Source organism: Impatiens glandulifera, chromosome 9 (genome assembly GCF_907164915.1).
Source record: "Impatiens glandulifera chromosome 9, dImpGla2.1, whole genome shotgun sequence".
NCBI classification, from domain to species: Eukaryota; Viridiplantae; Streptophyta; class Magnoliopsida; order Ericales; family Balsaminaceae; genus Impatiens; species Impatiens glandulifera.
In genome coordinates, this window is record NC_061870.1 from 25,038,122 (window position 1) to 25,056,307 (window position 18,186).

Genomic DNA, 18,186 nt, shown 5'->3' on the forward strand with positions numbered 1-18,186 from the left:
GTTAAATGAGCCAATTTTTAATATTACTTACGTTTAAATAATTTTTTTTAGTTCACATCTTTACTAAGTTAGTTTTACATATACATACATTTTAATCAGTTTTTTCTTTAAAATATAAGATAATATATAATAATGATATTTTATATTAAAAGAAGTGATGTAAGAAATTATAGTCAATGTTATATATATATATATAATTGTAATTTTACCCATAATTCAACTATTAGACTTTTATATCATAATTCTACTACAAGTTAGACTAGAATGTTAGACATAACTTAGTTTATTGGGATTTTATTATTCATATATTGAAACATACAATTTCAAATGAATAGTTACCTAAAAAGTACGTTAGTTTTATTTTCCAATTATTTATTCAATTAGAGTAAATTAAAAAATAACATTTCTATAAATACTCACTCATCTTCTATTCTTCTTCGATAACCACACACAAATTTATTTCCTTGGAGCAAACATGGATCCAATTAGTACCTTAATGTTATACGCCTCTCTAATATCCATCCTCTTTGTAGCCATCATTTTAAACTTTCTCTCATCTCATAAACGATTAAAGAGAAACCTTCCTCCTAGTCCATCGCCCACTTTTCCGATTATCGGACATCTTCATCTCCTAAGCGACCTTCCTCATCGGACCTTACAAGAGCTCTCACAAAAACTAGGCCCTGTCTTCTCCCTTCAACTGGGAAACAGGCTAGCTGTGATTGTATCTTCCCCGTCCGCTGTTGAAGAATGCTTCACCAAGAACGACATCGTTCTAGCCAACCGGCCATCTTTTATTTCTGGAGAGTACTTTGGCTACAATTGCACCTCCGTGGGTGAAGCACCTTATGGGGACCATTGGAGAAACCTCCGTCGTCTAATAACGGTCGAGATTTTGTCCACCACCCGCCTCAACTGTTCCTTATCCATTCGACAAAACGAAGTCAAACATCTACTTCGAGACCTTTATCAAGTGTCTTCTTCCACTTTTGCAGCTGTGAATATGAGGTGTGGATTGTTTTCAAATAAATTCATTTACAATTCTTCATCTAGATCCCAATCCACACATGAAAACAGAACTGTTAATTTCCATATATAGATCCAATATTGAATGATTGTTTGCTAATACTTTGTATTAATAAACAAGAATATAAACTAATGTTTTGTTACTAAGAATGATTTATCTATCATTTTATTAACAAAACCAAAATAAGGTAGAAACCTTCCACAATTCCAATCTCATTACATATTATTCGTTATTGTTATCATATTGACATTATTTAAGAAATTGATAAATTTTTGAAAAATTTCATTGACTGTTTGAAAAATATTTGTATACAATAATTTGTTTTTTTATTTCACTATTATCTGTATGCAAATTATTATCCATTTCATAATATGATTACATTTACTATTTTAAAAAATATGAAAAAAATATTAGTTTATTTTCTATTATTTAATTGTGGATTGAAAAAATTATATTTTGTTTTGATATGTTTGTAAAATCCTTATAGGTCAAGGTTATCAGAGATGTCATATAATATTATAATGAGCATGATTTCCGGAATAAAACGTTTGAACCAAGGAGAATTTTCTGATTTTGAGGAGGCTAAGGAATCAGTAAACATTGTAGATGAGTTTTTCAAGTTAAGTGGTGTATCATATCTCGGAGATTTTTTACCAATTTTAAGGTTATTTGATTATCAGAATTACGAAAAGAATTTGTCTGCACTTCAAAAAAAGATGGATGTCCTTCTCCAACGCCTCATAGATCAATGTCGGTTATCTAATGACGGTAATTCGATGATTGATCACTTGCTTGTTTTACAAGAAAAACAACCAGACTACTATACAAATGATATCATCAAAGGTCTAATACTAGTAAGTGACCTAATAATCAATCATGGAGTTATTTTTTTCAGTTTCACTTTTAAACAAAATTGTACATGTAGATTATCATACTTGGTGGGACGGATACATCTTCGATAACATTGGAATGGGCATTGTCACTATTAGTAAATCACCCCGAGTCACTAAAGAAGGCGGCGGCAGAGATAGATGCCCAAATTGGCCAAGACCGCCTATTGGATGAATCTGATCTTGCTAAACTCCCTTATCTTCATGGAGTCATTTCTGAGACTCTTCGGATGTTCCCAGCGGGACCACTCCTCTTCCGCATGTCGTCGGAGGATTGCAAGATTGCTGGATTCGACGTGCCTCGTGGAACAATGTTAATAGTAAATGCATGGGCTATTCATAAGGATCCTGATGTTTGGGAAGAAGCAGAAAGGTTTAAGCCGGAAAGATTTGAAGACGGAGAAGCTGAAAAAGGATACAAGCTAATACCATTCGGGATGGGTCGAAGGGCTTGTCCTGGAGTAGCCCTAGCTCATCGAATTATGGGGTTGGCATTGGGCTCATTGATCCAATGCTTTGATTGGAAAAGACTAAGTGAGAATGAATTGGTTGATTTAAATGAGGGAAAGGGTCTCTCCATGTCTAAAGCTAAACCACTCGAGGTTATGTGCAAAGCTCGTGATATCTTGCACAAGCATCTATAATTATTTTAATTAATTTTTTATCTTGTCTTAGCATCTATCTATAATGGTTTACCTTTACATTGATGTATATTAACTCTTTAATTTTATTTTTATTGAATAAGATTATGGTTCTACAACCATATTTTCATCACCACTTTTTAAAACGAATGCAACTTATTCAAATAAGAAAAAGCATTCTCAAGAATTTCCAAAAATTAATTAGTTCAGTCTTCAAACTTTTTCACCATTTAAAAAAAGGTTCTAAGTTAAATTATTCATATACACATTCTTCATATACACCTTATGCACCAACACAATTTATTCATTCTCTCGTGAGAGTTAGGGATAGAGGTTGACCACCAATCAAACGTAAACAATTTATAATCTAAACACTTATGAACAAAAGGGATCAAAATAAGGGAATTAACGCAATAACAACAATAGTGCATGATTCAACGCAACAACAACAACAATGGAATTATCTAGTCTTGACTCAATATTCTTTCACATCACTTTTGTCCTCTCAAACATATCCAGAAGATCATACTTGTGGGGACAACATTAAACAAAAGTAGTAATTGTATGAAAATTTTGTATGTTGTAATATAATACTTGTGGGGAAACCCCTCCTCTTTTCTAACATTGTAGCAACTCTCTCTAATTTTTCAACTCTTTATCTAAAACTGTGAGGTCCCTCTTATATATTAGCGAAGTCCCTTTTTTATATTTAAACTTCATATTATCTTAATCACATTAATGAGATATATATCATACAAACTCAAGATCAATATGTAAATAAACTGTATCTTTAATTTGAAATAATAAAATAGAAAAAATTAAATGAATCAAATGAATCCATGTTATAGGTAGGGAATTAAAATGAAAGTTTCAGGCTCATTATTTAATATGATTTGTATATTTATGTAATTGATTGCTCCACTTGTCTCCTATTATCGTTGTGGGTTGAATTCAAGATTCGGGGCATGAAATTAATCCTTAACCATTTAAGCATCATTTTGGCATTTTTCAAATTGATCTAGAAATCCCACTTCTTTATCACTAAAGTAAGTCTCTATATGTCTCATAAGGTATACTCCACAATCAATGTCATTCGTATCATCTTTCCAATTCATTGTAAGTAGTGTCATATTGAAATTGGAGAGAATATTTATTCTCGAACGTAATATCCTTTAGTAGTGTTCGATTATCTATATTTTCAATTACTTTTTTATCCATGTTATATACTGTAAGATAATAATGTGAATTAACACAAATAAGCACAAATATCATCACATAAACAACATTTAAATTGGTGTTAGAAGCATTACATTGGACATAAAAAAATTATAAAAAAGATCAAACAATATTATTAAAGAGACCTAACAATATTGTTAAAGAGACTTCGAAGTATTATAAAAGGGACCTAACAGTATTATTTAAGGGACCTCAAAGTATAATAAAAGGGACATAACAATATTATTAAAGGGACCTCGCAGTATTATTAAAAGACCTTGCATTATTATTAAAGAGATCTAACAATATTATTAAATGGACCTCTGAGTATAATAAAAAGGACCTAACAATATTATTTATAGGAATCGATGTTGTTAAAATTGTCTTGCCAATACATGGTCAGCAAAGAAAAATTGAAATTGGATAGTTCAGTGGCGACAAGACACTAATAAAACTGCAAAAAAATCCATCAATTTTTCCAGTATTATCGGGACGTTCTCATAATTATTCTCGAACGGAATGCCTGCTAGTATTGACCGGTTGTCGATAATTTCTACAACTCTTTTTGGTAGGTTGTTCACCACCAAATGATACTTACACACATAGGCACAAAAATATGCACACTACCAGGTAATTGGTCCTGAACATGGCCATGTACAACACCAATTGTTTTTGTATATGGTCTTATAATGGACCAATTGGTCTTGTACATGGCCATGTACAAGACTAATTGGTCCTAAACATCCTGATCATGGCCATGTACAAGACCAACTGGTTTTAAACATCCTAAACATGGTCATGTACAAGACTAATTGGTCCGAACATCTCGAACATGGCTATGTACAAGACCAATTGGTACAATACAAGGCCATATACAAGACCAATTGGTCCTGAACATCCCGAACATGGCCATGTACAAGATCAATTGGTCTTTTACATGGCCATGTTCGGGATGTTCGGGACCAATTGGTCTTGTACATGGAAATGTTCGGGATGTTTGAGGCCAATTGATCTTGTACATGGCCATTACAAAAACCAATTGCTCAAGTTCTTAATCTCCAAACATAATTCAGCTAATCTTTCAATTTCAGAATTTCCATTATTGTATGTATTTACTTTACCATGTTATTAAATCTCCTAACTCAAAAACAGAAAATAGAAATATGAATAAAAACATGACGAGGTCATAGCCTTCTACAATTGTTATTGATTCTTGTTTTGTCATGTATCTCCTCACTCAAAATAGAAAACAGAAAGCAGTAATAGGAATAAATTCTAGGTTTGTCATGTATCTTTTAGAAAACTAATAAACTAATAACTCAAATTTCCTAACTCAGATACAAAAACCAAAAACACAATTAAATACAGTTTCCAAATACTGAAAACCCTAATTACAGGATGATCGTTTTTGGGAACTTACCTTCTGTAAATGTTGGACTTGGATGTAGTCAAGGGGCTGAGCCAGGATTTGAAATCAACTCGGGCTAATTTTTTTATTAAAAAATCTATCTGGGCTAGTTTGATAATAATATCAAGTAAACAAGCAAAATAAACCAAGATTATTGTCACTGGTACCTTTTAGCGACAGGAAATCATCCATAACGATAGTAATTTACCGTCGTTATTTTCAAATACATACACAATATTTTGGACTATCCGGGCAGCCTCGTACTTGGATTCGCCCTTAGATTTAGTTGAAAGAATTTGATTCTCCTGAAAAGTAGAAGTAAAACAATTTTAGGGTTTTAGTTGTTCACTAACATTGTTGTTCGACATTGATTTTAGGATTACCATTTTCAAAGCTAGATAGGAATAAAAAATCGCCGAAGTCCGAAGTCGCATAACAAGGAAGAAGAAATCGCTGAATTCCGAAGTCTCAAAAAAATGAAGAAGAAATAGCCGAATTTCGAAGTCGCGGAAAAAGGAAAGGTTCAAAAATGGAGAAGAAATCGTCGAGGAGGTGAAGAAGACGAAAGATTCAAAAATGGAAAGAATGAGAAAGAGAAAGAATTGAGAGGAAAAGAGATTAAAAAAATAAAAATAACAAATCCTTATTAAAAAAAATAAATCACTTTTCATCCACCCCTGCTTTTTTTCACTGTGACAATCAAATGGGTGTCGTTGGAGGAATGTTGTTTCAACATCGCTTTTCCTATCATTTTTCATAATATAAATACTCCTCTCATATTCATATTCATATATATATATATATATAACATTTTATATACATATAATAATAAAATAAATTCAACTATATAAAATAAATTAAAAAATAATTTTTATTTTTATTTATTTTTTAATATATAATATAAATATATATATATACTTATTTGAAATATTTTTTTATTTATGCATATATAATATTTTTTAAATCTTACCTGAAATTAAGGGTTCAAATCCTAGCTAGTTAATGCAAAAATGACAATTATGATGGTATATATGAGTTAATTTATATGGAATTTGTTCTTGAAATATATGAGTTAAGCATGTATGATTTTGGAAAATTCAATTAAAGTAATGTTCCAAATGGAAGACTTTGTTAGTGTTAAATGTTGACCGACTATTGAGCTTTAATAATAATAATAATAATAAAAATAATCTATATATATAATGATGCTTAATTTTTAAAGTGTCCGGATTGCCGGGTCGAGAGCTGTGGTTAATTTGGATACTTGGGTCGGATTGTGGGTTGACCCACTTTTAAATTTAAAACGGTTAAAAATAAAATTAAAAATGCTAGAGGTATGTTTCGAACTTGCAACCTAACAAAACAAGTACAACTCTTTAACCAACTAGGCTACAAAGACTTTTTATTTTAAATTCAACACCAAATTTGATAAACGCGGGACGTTTTAATATTAATATAAGTTCAACTTTTTAACTAACTAATCTATATAGGTGTTGAGTAAATGGATATTTGGGTTGGATTGTGGGTTGACCCACCCATAAACTTAAAACGGTTAAAAATAAAAAATGTTATCCGTAATTTTTTTCACGATTTTTATAATAATAATCGTGCAAATGCACAGGCTAAATGCTAGTTATTATTATTATTATTATTATTATTATTATTATTATAATAATAATAATAGTATATAGTGTCTAAACTATTTAGTTTTGTTTTCTCTAACTTTAAAAAAAATATAAAATAAATAATTTTATTTATTTTTTTTTTATTTAGTTATGGAGGGGAAAATTAAATTGTAAAAGATTATTTAAATTAATTGATGAAATAATTACAAATATTATGATATATTAAAGTTTTGATTATTTATTTATTTCTATATGTTATAATGATTTTTCAAATTCAGATCAAACGTAAACTTTGAACAACAAAAATATAAACAATATTATCGGGAATGAGGATGGATGTTTTATTTATTTATTATCTTAACAATGTATGTATATAATTTTGATTTTTTTTTATAATAGGTGTTTAAATAAAATTTTCAAAGATATTATAAATAATTGATTAAGTACAAATTATTTATATGTTATTTTATAAAAAAGTTTAAATAATGGTAAGAATTAAGATAATATAAAATAAAATTTTAATAATAATATGTTTAATTTGACCATTGAAGGAGGATATTTATTATTATCTTTTTTAATAAAAAAAAAAATTTAATAATTCGGTTGATTTTTTTCAGTAACCATAATAATGTTTTATCTAATTATTTAGTCAACGCATTGAAAACATTTAGTTAGGATGAATTTTTTTTTAATATTTTTTCATTCAGCATTATATGCGAATTCTATCTTTTCCGTTGATTTTTTTTATGTAACACATTGTCATAATGTCATTGAATGGATCTCGAGACTTATGAGTATCTTCGGGGTTTATTCGTTTAATGTCACCCCAACATTCAATGCCCATGTGATTCTACTTTTTCGTTGGTTTATCAATTAACACACTGCCATCCTGTAACTGGATGGAGCTCACGAGTTTTTAAAGTTTGAAAAATACATCATCAACATTTTATTATTTTGTTTTCAACTTTAAGTTGTTCAATTATTTTTCATCTTAAGTTTGAGAAAAAATGTTAAAATATAAGAAAAAATTCATCTAGACGTATATACTTGTACAAATAGCTCAGTTAGACGTATCAACTAATAAAAGTTCATTTAAACTTAGTAGTTCATTTAAATGTTCCTATTCAACATGGTTCATCTAGCGTCTATTAGTAACCATGTTTATTATTTTTAAAAAAAGAATATTTATTAATTTAATATTCATTTTTTCTCTCTCCTTTTTTTTATTATTTAATTAATTCATTTATCTCCTTTTACTATTTTTTTACTCTTTATTTATTAATTAATTAAGTCGTTTAATTCCTTTCACTATTTCTTCTTTTATTTTATTTTTTATTATTTCTTTCTACTATTTTGCTTCTTACTATATCAACATAGATTATTTTAAAATGAGTTAGTGACTAATATTTGAATATTATAATCTATAAAGTAGTTCAATATTTCTATAATATTTAATTAGTTAGTTTATAGAACAATATATTCATTTGTCCTCCCTGTAATTTTTACTCTAATTTGCATAAATATGACTAGTACGTAATCTATGTGTTCAACTTGTGGAAAAATAGCCGCAAATAAAATTTCTTTAAAAAAATTATACAAATAATTATTTAATAAAAATATTTGAACAAGATATGAAAATATTAGAGTATCAAACGTTTGAACTATTTTATACATTATAATATTCAAGTAATAGTCCCTAAAAAAGACTAACTAATTTTAAAATAATATATGTTAATATAGAAATAAACAAAATAATAAAAAAATTAATAAAAAGAGATAAATAAATTAATTAATTAATAAAAAATAAATTGACAAAAGAAAAAAAAATCTTTAAAAAGATAAATGGATTAATTAACTAATAGAAAAAAAAAGAAAAGAGAAAAATAAATATTTAATTAATAAATATTAAAAATTTTAAAAACAATTAACCATGGTTAGTAAAGAAGTTAGATGAGCCAATTTTTAATATTACGTACGTTTAAAAGAATTTATTTTAGTTCATATCTCACTGAACTAGTTTTACAAATACATACATTTAAATTTAAATGAGAGGAAGGCGCTTTCAGGATAAGGTGAAGGGTTTTTTTATTTCTGCCCTGTTGATTTTTTTCTTAAAATATAAGATAATATATATAATAATGATATTTTGTATTAAAAGAAGTGATGTAAGAAATTATAGTCAATGTTATATATATATATATATATATATATATATATATATATATATATATATATATAATTGTAATTTTACCCATAATCCAACTATTAGACTTTTATATCATAATTCTACTACAAGTTAGACTCGAATGATAGACATAACTTAGTTTATTGGGATTTTATTATTCATATATTGAACATACAATTTCAAATGAATAATTACCTGAAAAGTAAGTTAGCTTTAATTTCCAATTATTTATTCAATTAGAGTAAATTGTAAAAATTATATTTCTATAAATACTCACTCATCCTCTATTCTTCTTCGATAACCACACACAAGTTTATTTCCTTGGAGCAAACATGGATCCAATTAGTACCTTAATGTTATACGCCTCTCTAATCTCCTTCCTCTTTGTAGCCATCATTTTAAACTTTCTCTCATCTCATAAACGATTAAAGAGAAACCTTCCTCCTAGTCCATCGCCCACTTTTCCGATTATCGGACATCTTCATCTCCTAAGTGAACTTCCTCATCAGACCTTTCACGAGCTCTCACAAAAACTAGGCCCTGTCTTCTCCCTTCAACTAGGAAACCGGCTTGCTGTGATTATATCTTCCCCGTCCGCTGTTGAAGAATGCTTCACCAAGAACGACATCATTCTAGCCAACCGGCCAACTTTTATTGTTGGAAAGTACTTTGGCTACAATTGTTGGGTTTTAGGCTCATATTTAATTAGAGTTTATATATTGTAATTGGGCTTTAAGCCTTTATTGGGCTTAGGAGTAGTAGTTTAGTCTTTTGGTTTTTGATGTACTCCTATAAATAGAGACATTGTAACCTAGGGCTACTTGGACCATTATTATTCCATGAAATATCAATAGAATGGACGACTCCCTGAGGATGTAGGCATTGTTGGCCGAACCTCGTTATATCTTGTATTCTTTATTATTCTTTACCACGTTATCTTTATATCTTCTTTTATCGTGTGTTTAGATTAGATCGTTTCTCAACAAGTGGTATCAGAGCATGTTTTGAGAATGTTTAACATAATCTATTTGTGAAGATATGATAGAAACTCTAACCACCATTGAAGAAGTTGTTGGATATTTGTGCTTTTGTTGAAGATGGCTATTGGAGAAACAACATTGGTTGTAGAATAATTAGCCGCTGTGAAGATTTGAGTCGAAATCTTCAATTGCTAAGGAGATGTCAACGGTCGTTAAAATATTTCTTAGTTCTGGGTGACGAGGTTTGAGAAGAAGAGAGAAGAAGACAATGGTCTTTTATTCTTCTCGAAGGCGCCAATGGGTGCAGGTGATGAAAAATCGCCGTGTAGGCAGCGACACCAGAATGAAGAAGATGAGGTATATTCTTTTGACTTTTTTAATTTGGGACATATGGTCTATTAAAGTATAAAAAAGGAAAAAATATATATCTCAATATATATTCCATATATATCTCCATATATTTTACATATATATCTCTATATATATTCCATATAAATAGATATTATATTATGATATAATATAATATATAGAGAGGAGCCAAGAATCTTTGAAGCGTCAACAACTTAGACTTTTTCAAAATAGGTTTAAGACCTATTTGATTCCAATTTTCACAAGTAAAAATAAAACTCTCAAAGCTTTGTATGCTTTGATCTTTGATTTGTATTAAGGCTTGTTTGACTTGAATTTCTCAAAGATGGAGATATGTGATTTATCTGCTAAGAGATTTGATATTCGTCAATATGGAGATTGAAAATTGAAGTTGAAAAAGAAGGTGGAGTACTTATTCGATGTTGCAGATTATAGAAGACAATTGATGCAACATGTAAAGGGTTTTCTGATTAAAGCATGTGGCTTTAATGTTTGTTTGCAAGAGTGTATTTTTGATATGTGTGTTTAAGCCGGATTTGGATTTGCATCAACCTTATGAGTAGGTTTTGATTGGCAATCCCGATAAGTGTTGGTGCGAAGTTGTCAAGTGGGTGTTGATGCCTCAAGGGTTCTACCAAGAATGATAATTTCTAAGGTATGAGTTGAGAGTGCACTAATCATATATATGGTTTGTTAGATTCTTTTCTATGCAGGATTTTGCTAGAAGAATGTGGAGAACAAACGATACATCTTCATGCTTATTGAAAATTAGTTGGAGGTTTTATTATAACCGATTATTGTCTTGGCATACATGAGTGACATTATTTCACTATGGCGAGGGCTTTGACTTGAAGAAATTCTCGGCTGAAATAAGTTTGGAGAGATTTTTATTTGGAAACCGGTTATTGAAGAAGTCAAATAAAAGAGGGGTAAAGAGAAAATCTAGTAGTAGATTTTCACCTACAGCCACACAGGATTCATCAAACTGACGATGGGAGATTCAAACAGAGTCTGATTGCGCTGAGATTTTGTCGAGAGGGTTGGTAACTCATTCCTCTACATTTTCAACGGTCGGATCAAGGTTTGGACGTCTCGAAGTTTGTTTTTCTGTGGCTTAAAGTGTCTGCCTAATTTTAATTTTATTTGACTTATTTAGGACCAAAAAGTTTGTATCTTTTTGGTTATGACCTTATCTTATTGGAAGAGTTAATCAAGATGAAGATTGTGGTGAGATTATGTTTTTTACACTTGACAAAAACATGATCGAGTATGAAAAGTTATTATTTATATGGTGTTTACCGATGATAACATTGTCGACATGTTAACAAGGCAATCCTTTAGGCCAAATTGCAAGATTACATTGAGTTGGCGGGTGATTAAGGATTGAAACAATTCCAGTTAACACATATTATCAATGAAATACCAGGAAGAGCAAGACTAATGAAAGACACTTATAAGTTGAGGTGGAGACATCTTGAAAGCAACTCTCAAACGACCGAGAAGAAATCATTGCATTATCTTCTAATGTGAGAAGATAAATAAAAACCTTGAGTGGGATTCCTAGTCATGAAAAAGGGGCTAGATGGGAGACTCGGTTAATTCGAATGTGATGATTTTGTTACTTCTTTTATTCTATCTTAATTGTCTATACATTGTGGATCATATATTAGATGAATGGGATGATTGAGACTTTGAATAGGGATTCATAGTCATGAAAAAGGGGCTAGATGAGAGGTTCGATCAATTCAAATGGAAGGATATTTGATTTCTTTCAGAGTATAGATGATCATTTGAAGCATTGGTGAAGACAATTGAAGAGAGATAGTGAATCTTGAAATAATATTCTTGGATTGCTAGGCATTTTTGGATTCAAGAAACTAGCAGATTGCAAGCTAATTTGGTCAAGGAGAAGTATGAGGTTCAAGTTGATTGAGTATGCAACGTTTAAGGCAAGATGGGTGACAAATACTTTGTCAGATCTTGAGCTAAAGAAAAGAGATGTCGTGATAGCCTAATTTATTTGTTATGAAGTAGACGATAAAGGTTCGTCTTGGGTCTTCTCGTTTTTGATCAATATCTTATTTTGAGGAGTAGACGATGAAAGTTCGTTTTGGATGTCCTCAATTTCGATAGATATCTGATTCTGAAAAAGTAGACGATGAAAGTTCGTCTTGGGTCTATTCGGTATTTTGGTTTCAGTCGATTATTGGACTTGAAAAATAAGACACTCAGTTTGTGGCAAACAAAGGTAAAGATTATTTTGACATAATAAAGAATTGTTAATTCTAGTTTCCACATATGTCAACGGGTATGAACAAAGATTGGGAAGAGTTGTTGAATGTCTCTAGTCGCTGAAGTAGCGTAGTTGTCAATTTACTTGTTGTTATAAGCTCTATGATTTTATCTTCTAAGGGCATTTAAACGGAAGTGGAAGTATAATGATTTATCTCGTGAATGGCTCGAATAGTGAAGATTGATGTGTGGCTCATAACTTTTTGATGGCGCGATATACCTAATGGTGGAGATTGTTATTCTTCTAAGGGCTCTTGAGTGGAGTGGAGGTGAAGATTGATGGGTACGGCTCGTGTATTTCCTAAGGAACGTGAAATTCGTCAAGATGGAGATTTGTAATTTATTCATCACATCTCAATAAGCGCGGTATTCGCCCAATGTGAAGATTGTTGGGTTTTGGGCTCATATTTAATTAGAGTTTATATATTGTAATTGGGCTTTAAGCCTTTATTGGGCTTAGGAGTAGTAGTTTAGTCTTTTGGCTTTTGATGTACTCCTATAAATAGAGACATTGTAACCTAGGGTTACTTGGACCATTATTATTCCATGAAATATCAATAGAATGGACGACTCCCCGAGGATGTAGGCATTGTTGGCAGAACCTCGTTATATCTTGTGTTCTTTATTATTTTTTACCACGTTATCTTTATATCTTCTTTTATCGTGTGTTTAGATTAGATCGTTTCTCAACAACAATTACACCTCCGTGAGTGAAGCACCTTATGGGGACCATTGGAGAAACCTCCGTCGTCTAATAACGGTCGAGATTTTATCGACCACCCGCCTCAACTGTTCCTTATCCATTCGACAAGACGAAGTCAAACATCTACTTCGAGACCTTTATCAAGTATCTTCTACCACTTTTGCAGCTGTCAATATGAGGTGCGGATTGTTTTCAAATAAATTCATTTACAATTGTTCATCTAGATCCCAATCCACACAACTGTTACTTTCCATATATAATCCAATATTGAATGATTGTGTGCTAATAATTTGCATTAATAAACAAGAATTTCAACTAATGTTTTGTTACTATGATAATGATTTATCAATCATTTTATTAACAAAACCAAAATAACGTAGAAACCTTCCACAATTGCAATCCCCTTACATATTATTTATTATTGTTATCATCCTAACATTATTTAAGAAATTGACAAATTTTTGAAAAATTTTATTGACAGTTTGAAAAATATTTGTTTACAATAATTTGTTTTTTTTATTTCACTATTATTTGTGTGCAAATTATTATCCATTTCATAATATGATTACATTTACTATTTAAAAAAATATGATAAAAATATTAGTTCATTTTCTATTATTTAATTGTGGATTGAAAAAATTATATCTTGTTTTGATATGTTTGTAAAATTCTTATAGATCAAGGTTATCAGAGCTGTCATATAATATTATAATGAGGATGATTTCCGGAATAAAACACTTGAACCAAGGAGAATTTTTGGATTTTGAGAAGGCTAAGAAATCAGTAAACATTGTAGATGAGATTTTCAAGTTAGGTGGTGTATCATTTCTCGGAGATTTTTTACCGATTTTAAGGTTATCTGATTATCATAATTACGAAAAGAATTTGTCTGCGCTTCAAAAGAAGACGGATGCCTTTCTCCAACGCCTCATAGATCAATGTCGGTTATCTAATGACGGTAACTCGATGATTAATCAGTTGCTTGTTTTACAAGAAAAACAACCAAAAACAACCAGACTACTATACTAATGGTATCATCAAAGGTCTATTACTAGTAAGTGACCTAATAATCAATCATGGAGTTATTTTTTTCAGTTTCACTTTTAAACAAAATTGTACATGTAGATTATGATACTTGCTGGAATGGATACATCTTCAGTAACATTAGAATGGGCATTGTCACTATTAGTAAATCACCCCGAGTCATTAAAGAAGGCAGAGATAGATGCCCAAATTGGCCAAGACCGCCTATTGGATGAATCCGATCTTGCTAAACTCCCTTATCTCCATGGAGTCATTTCTGAGACCCTTCGGATGTTCCCAGCGGGACCACTCCTTGTCCCCCATATGCCGTTCGGAGGATTGCAAGATTGCTGGATTTGACGTGCCTCATGGAACAGTGTTATTAGTAAATGCATGGGCCATTCATAGGGATCCTGATGTTTGGGAAGAAGCGGAAAAGTTTAATCCAGAGAGATTTGAAGACGGAGAAGCTGAAAAAGGATACAAGCTAATACCATTCGGGATGGGTCGAAGGGCTTGTCTTGGAGTAGCCCTAGCTCATCGAATTATGGGATTGGCATTGGGCTCATTGATCCAATGCTTTGATTGGAAAAGACTAAGTGAGAATGAATTGGTTGATTTAAATGAGGGGAAGGGTCTCTCCATGCCTAAAGCTAAACCACTCGAGGTTATGTGCAAAGCTCGTGATATCTTGCACAAGCATCTATAATCATTTGAATTAATTTTTTATCTTGTCTTAGCATCTATCTATAATGGTTTACGTATACTAGCTATTTCATTTTATTTTTGTTGAATAAGATTATGGTTTCACAACTATATTTTCACCACCACTTTTTAAAACGAATGCAACTTATTAAAATAAAAAAATATATATATTCTCAAAATTTTCCAAAAATTAATTAGTTCAGTCTTCAAACTTTCTCACCATTTAAAAAAAAGTTCTAAGTTAAATTATTCTACTTTAGTGATAAAGTATTAAATAAATTGAGAAATTATAATTCGTTTTAATCCTTCAACAAATCTTACGACAATGTTAGTTACATCGTCTACTATTGTAGATCCCACTTGGTGTCCAGATTCAGGTGCTACCGACCATATTACTTTCGATCTTAATAATCTACACATACATCCTCCTTATACAGGTACTCAAACTATCAAAGTCAGAAACGGTATGCTTATAAATATTTATAATATTGGTACCACTAAAATTTTAAATCAACAAAAATCTCTATACTTACGTAATATCTTACACGTTCCGGATATTACTAAAAATCTGATGAGTGTTGCGAGATTTTCATTAGATAATAACGTATTTTTTGAATTCCACCCAAATGTTTGTCTTATTAAAGACGGAGATACGAAGATATTGCTTCTTAAAGGATTACTCAAGGACGGACTTATTGCATTGAACCTACTGAAAGTTTGTTTTCAACATGTTCTAATAAACAAGTATTTATTGGTATTCGATCTCCGACTCAAATTTGGCATTCACGACTTAGACATCCTCTCAGCGCTACTACATCTTTAGTTATATCACACTTTAAATTACTATTTTTAGGTAGTAATACTATTTCTTTTTGTGGATCATGTCAATATGGGAAAGCACATAAACTACCTTTTTCGGCTTCAAAATCTACATATATGGCTCCTTTAGACCTAATTCATTCAGATGTTTGGGGACCTGCTACTGAATTTCCGTCTACTGATTGTCGTTATTTCGTACATTTTGAGGATGATTTTAGCAAATTCACATGAATATATCCGCTAAAGAAAAAGCCGGATGTTTTGAATACGTTTATCAACTTTCTTCGAATTGTTGAAAATTTATTTAGTCGTAAAATCAAAATATTGCAAACTGATTGGAGAGGAGAATATAGAAATTTCAAATTATTAACGGATAATCAAGGTATTTTTTATCGTTTATCTTGCCCACATACTAGTGAGCAAAACGGTATTGCTGAACGAAAAATTCGTCATATTACAGAAACTGGTCTCACTTTATTGGCTCATGCATCTATGTCACTACATTATTAGAGTGAAGCTTTTGAAACATCCACATATCTTATCAATCGTCTTCCTACTCCGACATTAAATCAACGTTCATCATTCGAGAGTATATTTAACTCTTCTCCTGACTATGGTATTTTAAAAACATTTGGGTGTTCTTGTTTTCCACTCACACGGCTGTACAATCAACACAAACTCGATTTGCATACTACTGAATGCAGTTTCCTTGGTTACAGCTCATCTCATAAAGGTTATAAGTGTCTTCAAATTCTGTCTGGACGAATATTTATCTTTCGACATTTCACTTTTGACGAACTCTCCTTTCCTTTCAAAAGTAAGGACCTTGTGCACTTGCCTAAACCACAAGAAGATAATGAGACATCTCTTCCAACAACTATACTTAATTCATCAATACCACCTCTATTATCTCATATCACTTCACCGTCTCCATTATCACCCTCTTCGACCTCCACAACATCACCAAACAATGTATCATCTTCTTCTACTACTATTACTGTTCCTTCAACACAACCAATTATCACAACAGTTAATGCACATAAATTTTCTACTCATCAGATGATCACACACAATAAAGAACGATATATGTCCTCATTAGCTCTCACTACTACTTCTTCCGCTACTACACCTACATGTTTTACCAAAGCTAATAAGGATCCACAATGGCGTCTTGCTATGAAAAATGAATATAACGCTCTTATTCAAAATAAAACACGGTCTCTTATTCCTCGTACACCATCTCATAATATTGTTGGACGTAAATGGGTTTTCAAACTCAAGAATAAAGTTGACGGGTCTATTGATCGACATAAAGCACATCTCGTAGCTAAAGGATTCCATCAACAACAAGGTATTGATTATGAAGAGACATTCAGTCCTGTGGCAAAACCCACTACTATTCGTGTTATTCTTTCTTTGGCAATATCTTATCAATGGTTCATTCATCAACTTGATATTAGTAATGCATTTCTTCATGGGTCTCTACAAGAAGAAGTTTACATGGCACAACCACCCGGTTTTGTCCATCTAGATTTTTCTAATCATATATGCAAACTTCATAAAGCTATATATGGTCTTAAACAGTCTCCTCGTGCCTGATATGATACTCTCCGGACTGCTTTACTATCTCTTGATTTCAATGAATCGAAATCTGACACGGCTCTCTTCACGTATCATGCACCTCAAATAACAGCATACTTCTTAGTATATGTTGACGATATTATTCTCACAGGCAACTCTAAATCGTTTCTAACAAAAGTTATATTTCAATTAAATAAATTATCCTTGTTAAAGATTCAGGTCAATTACATTACTTTCTTAGAATGGAAGCCACTCGTACCAAAGATGGCTTATTTCTTTCTCAATCCAAGTATATTGACGATATTCTCGCTCGGGTTGATATGCTTCAAGCAAAGCCATTACACACTCACATCTCTGTTGGCTCATCTTTTTCTAAACATGATGGTGATCCTTTATCTGATTCGTTTCTCTGTCGTAGTATAGTTGGGGCTCTACAATATCTTACACTAACTCGTCCTGAGTTAGCCTTTGTTGTCAATCGAGCTTGTCAATTCATGCAAACTCCCACATCTTCTCATTGGAGAGCAGTTAAACGTATTCTTCGATATCTTCGTCATACTCCTCGTCATGGGATTTTTCTTTGTCCAAATTCACAATTCACTCTTGCTGCCTACTCTGATGCTGACTGGGCAAGATGTCCCGATGATCGTCATTCAACAACTGGATTTTGTATTTTTCTAGGTGACAACCTCATTTCTTGGAATTTTAAGAAACAACAAGTAG

General features: G+C 31.3%; 1 protein-coding gene and 1 pseudogene across 1 annotated transcript; both read left to right on the forward strand.

Moving 5' to 3' along the window:
- Window positions 1–459: 459 nt before the first annotated feature.
- LOC124915025 (cytochrome P450 81Q32-like) lies at window positions 460–2,561 on the forward strand. The gene is made up of 3 exons (XM_047455670.1): window positions 460–1,008; window positions 1,515–1,881; window positions 1,953–2,561. Exons 1-3 carry the CDS (start codon window positions 476–478, stop codon window positions 2,559–2,561), a joined length of 1,509 nt encoding a protein of 502 aa, XP_047311626.1. The 5' UTR covers window positions 460–475.
- A 6,771-nt stretch (window positions 2,562–9,332) lies between these two features.
- On the forward strand, window positions 9,333–15,067 carry LOC124916078 (annotated as a pseudogene).
- The last annotated feature ends 3,119 nt before the right edge of the window (window positions 15,068–18,186 follow it).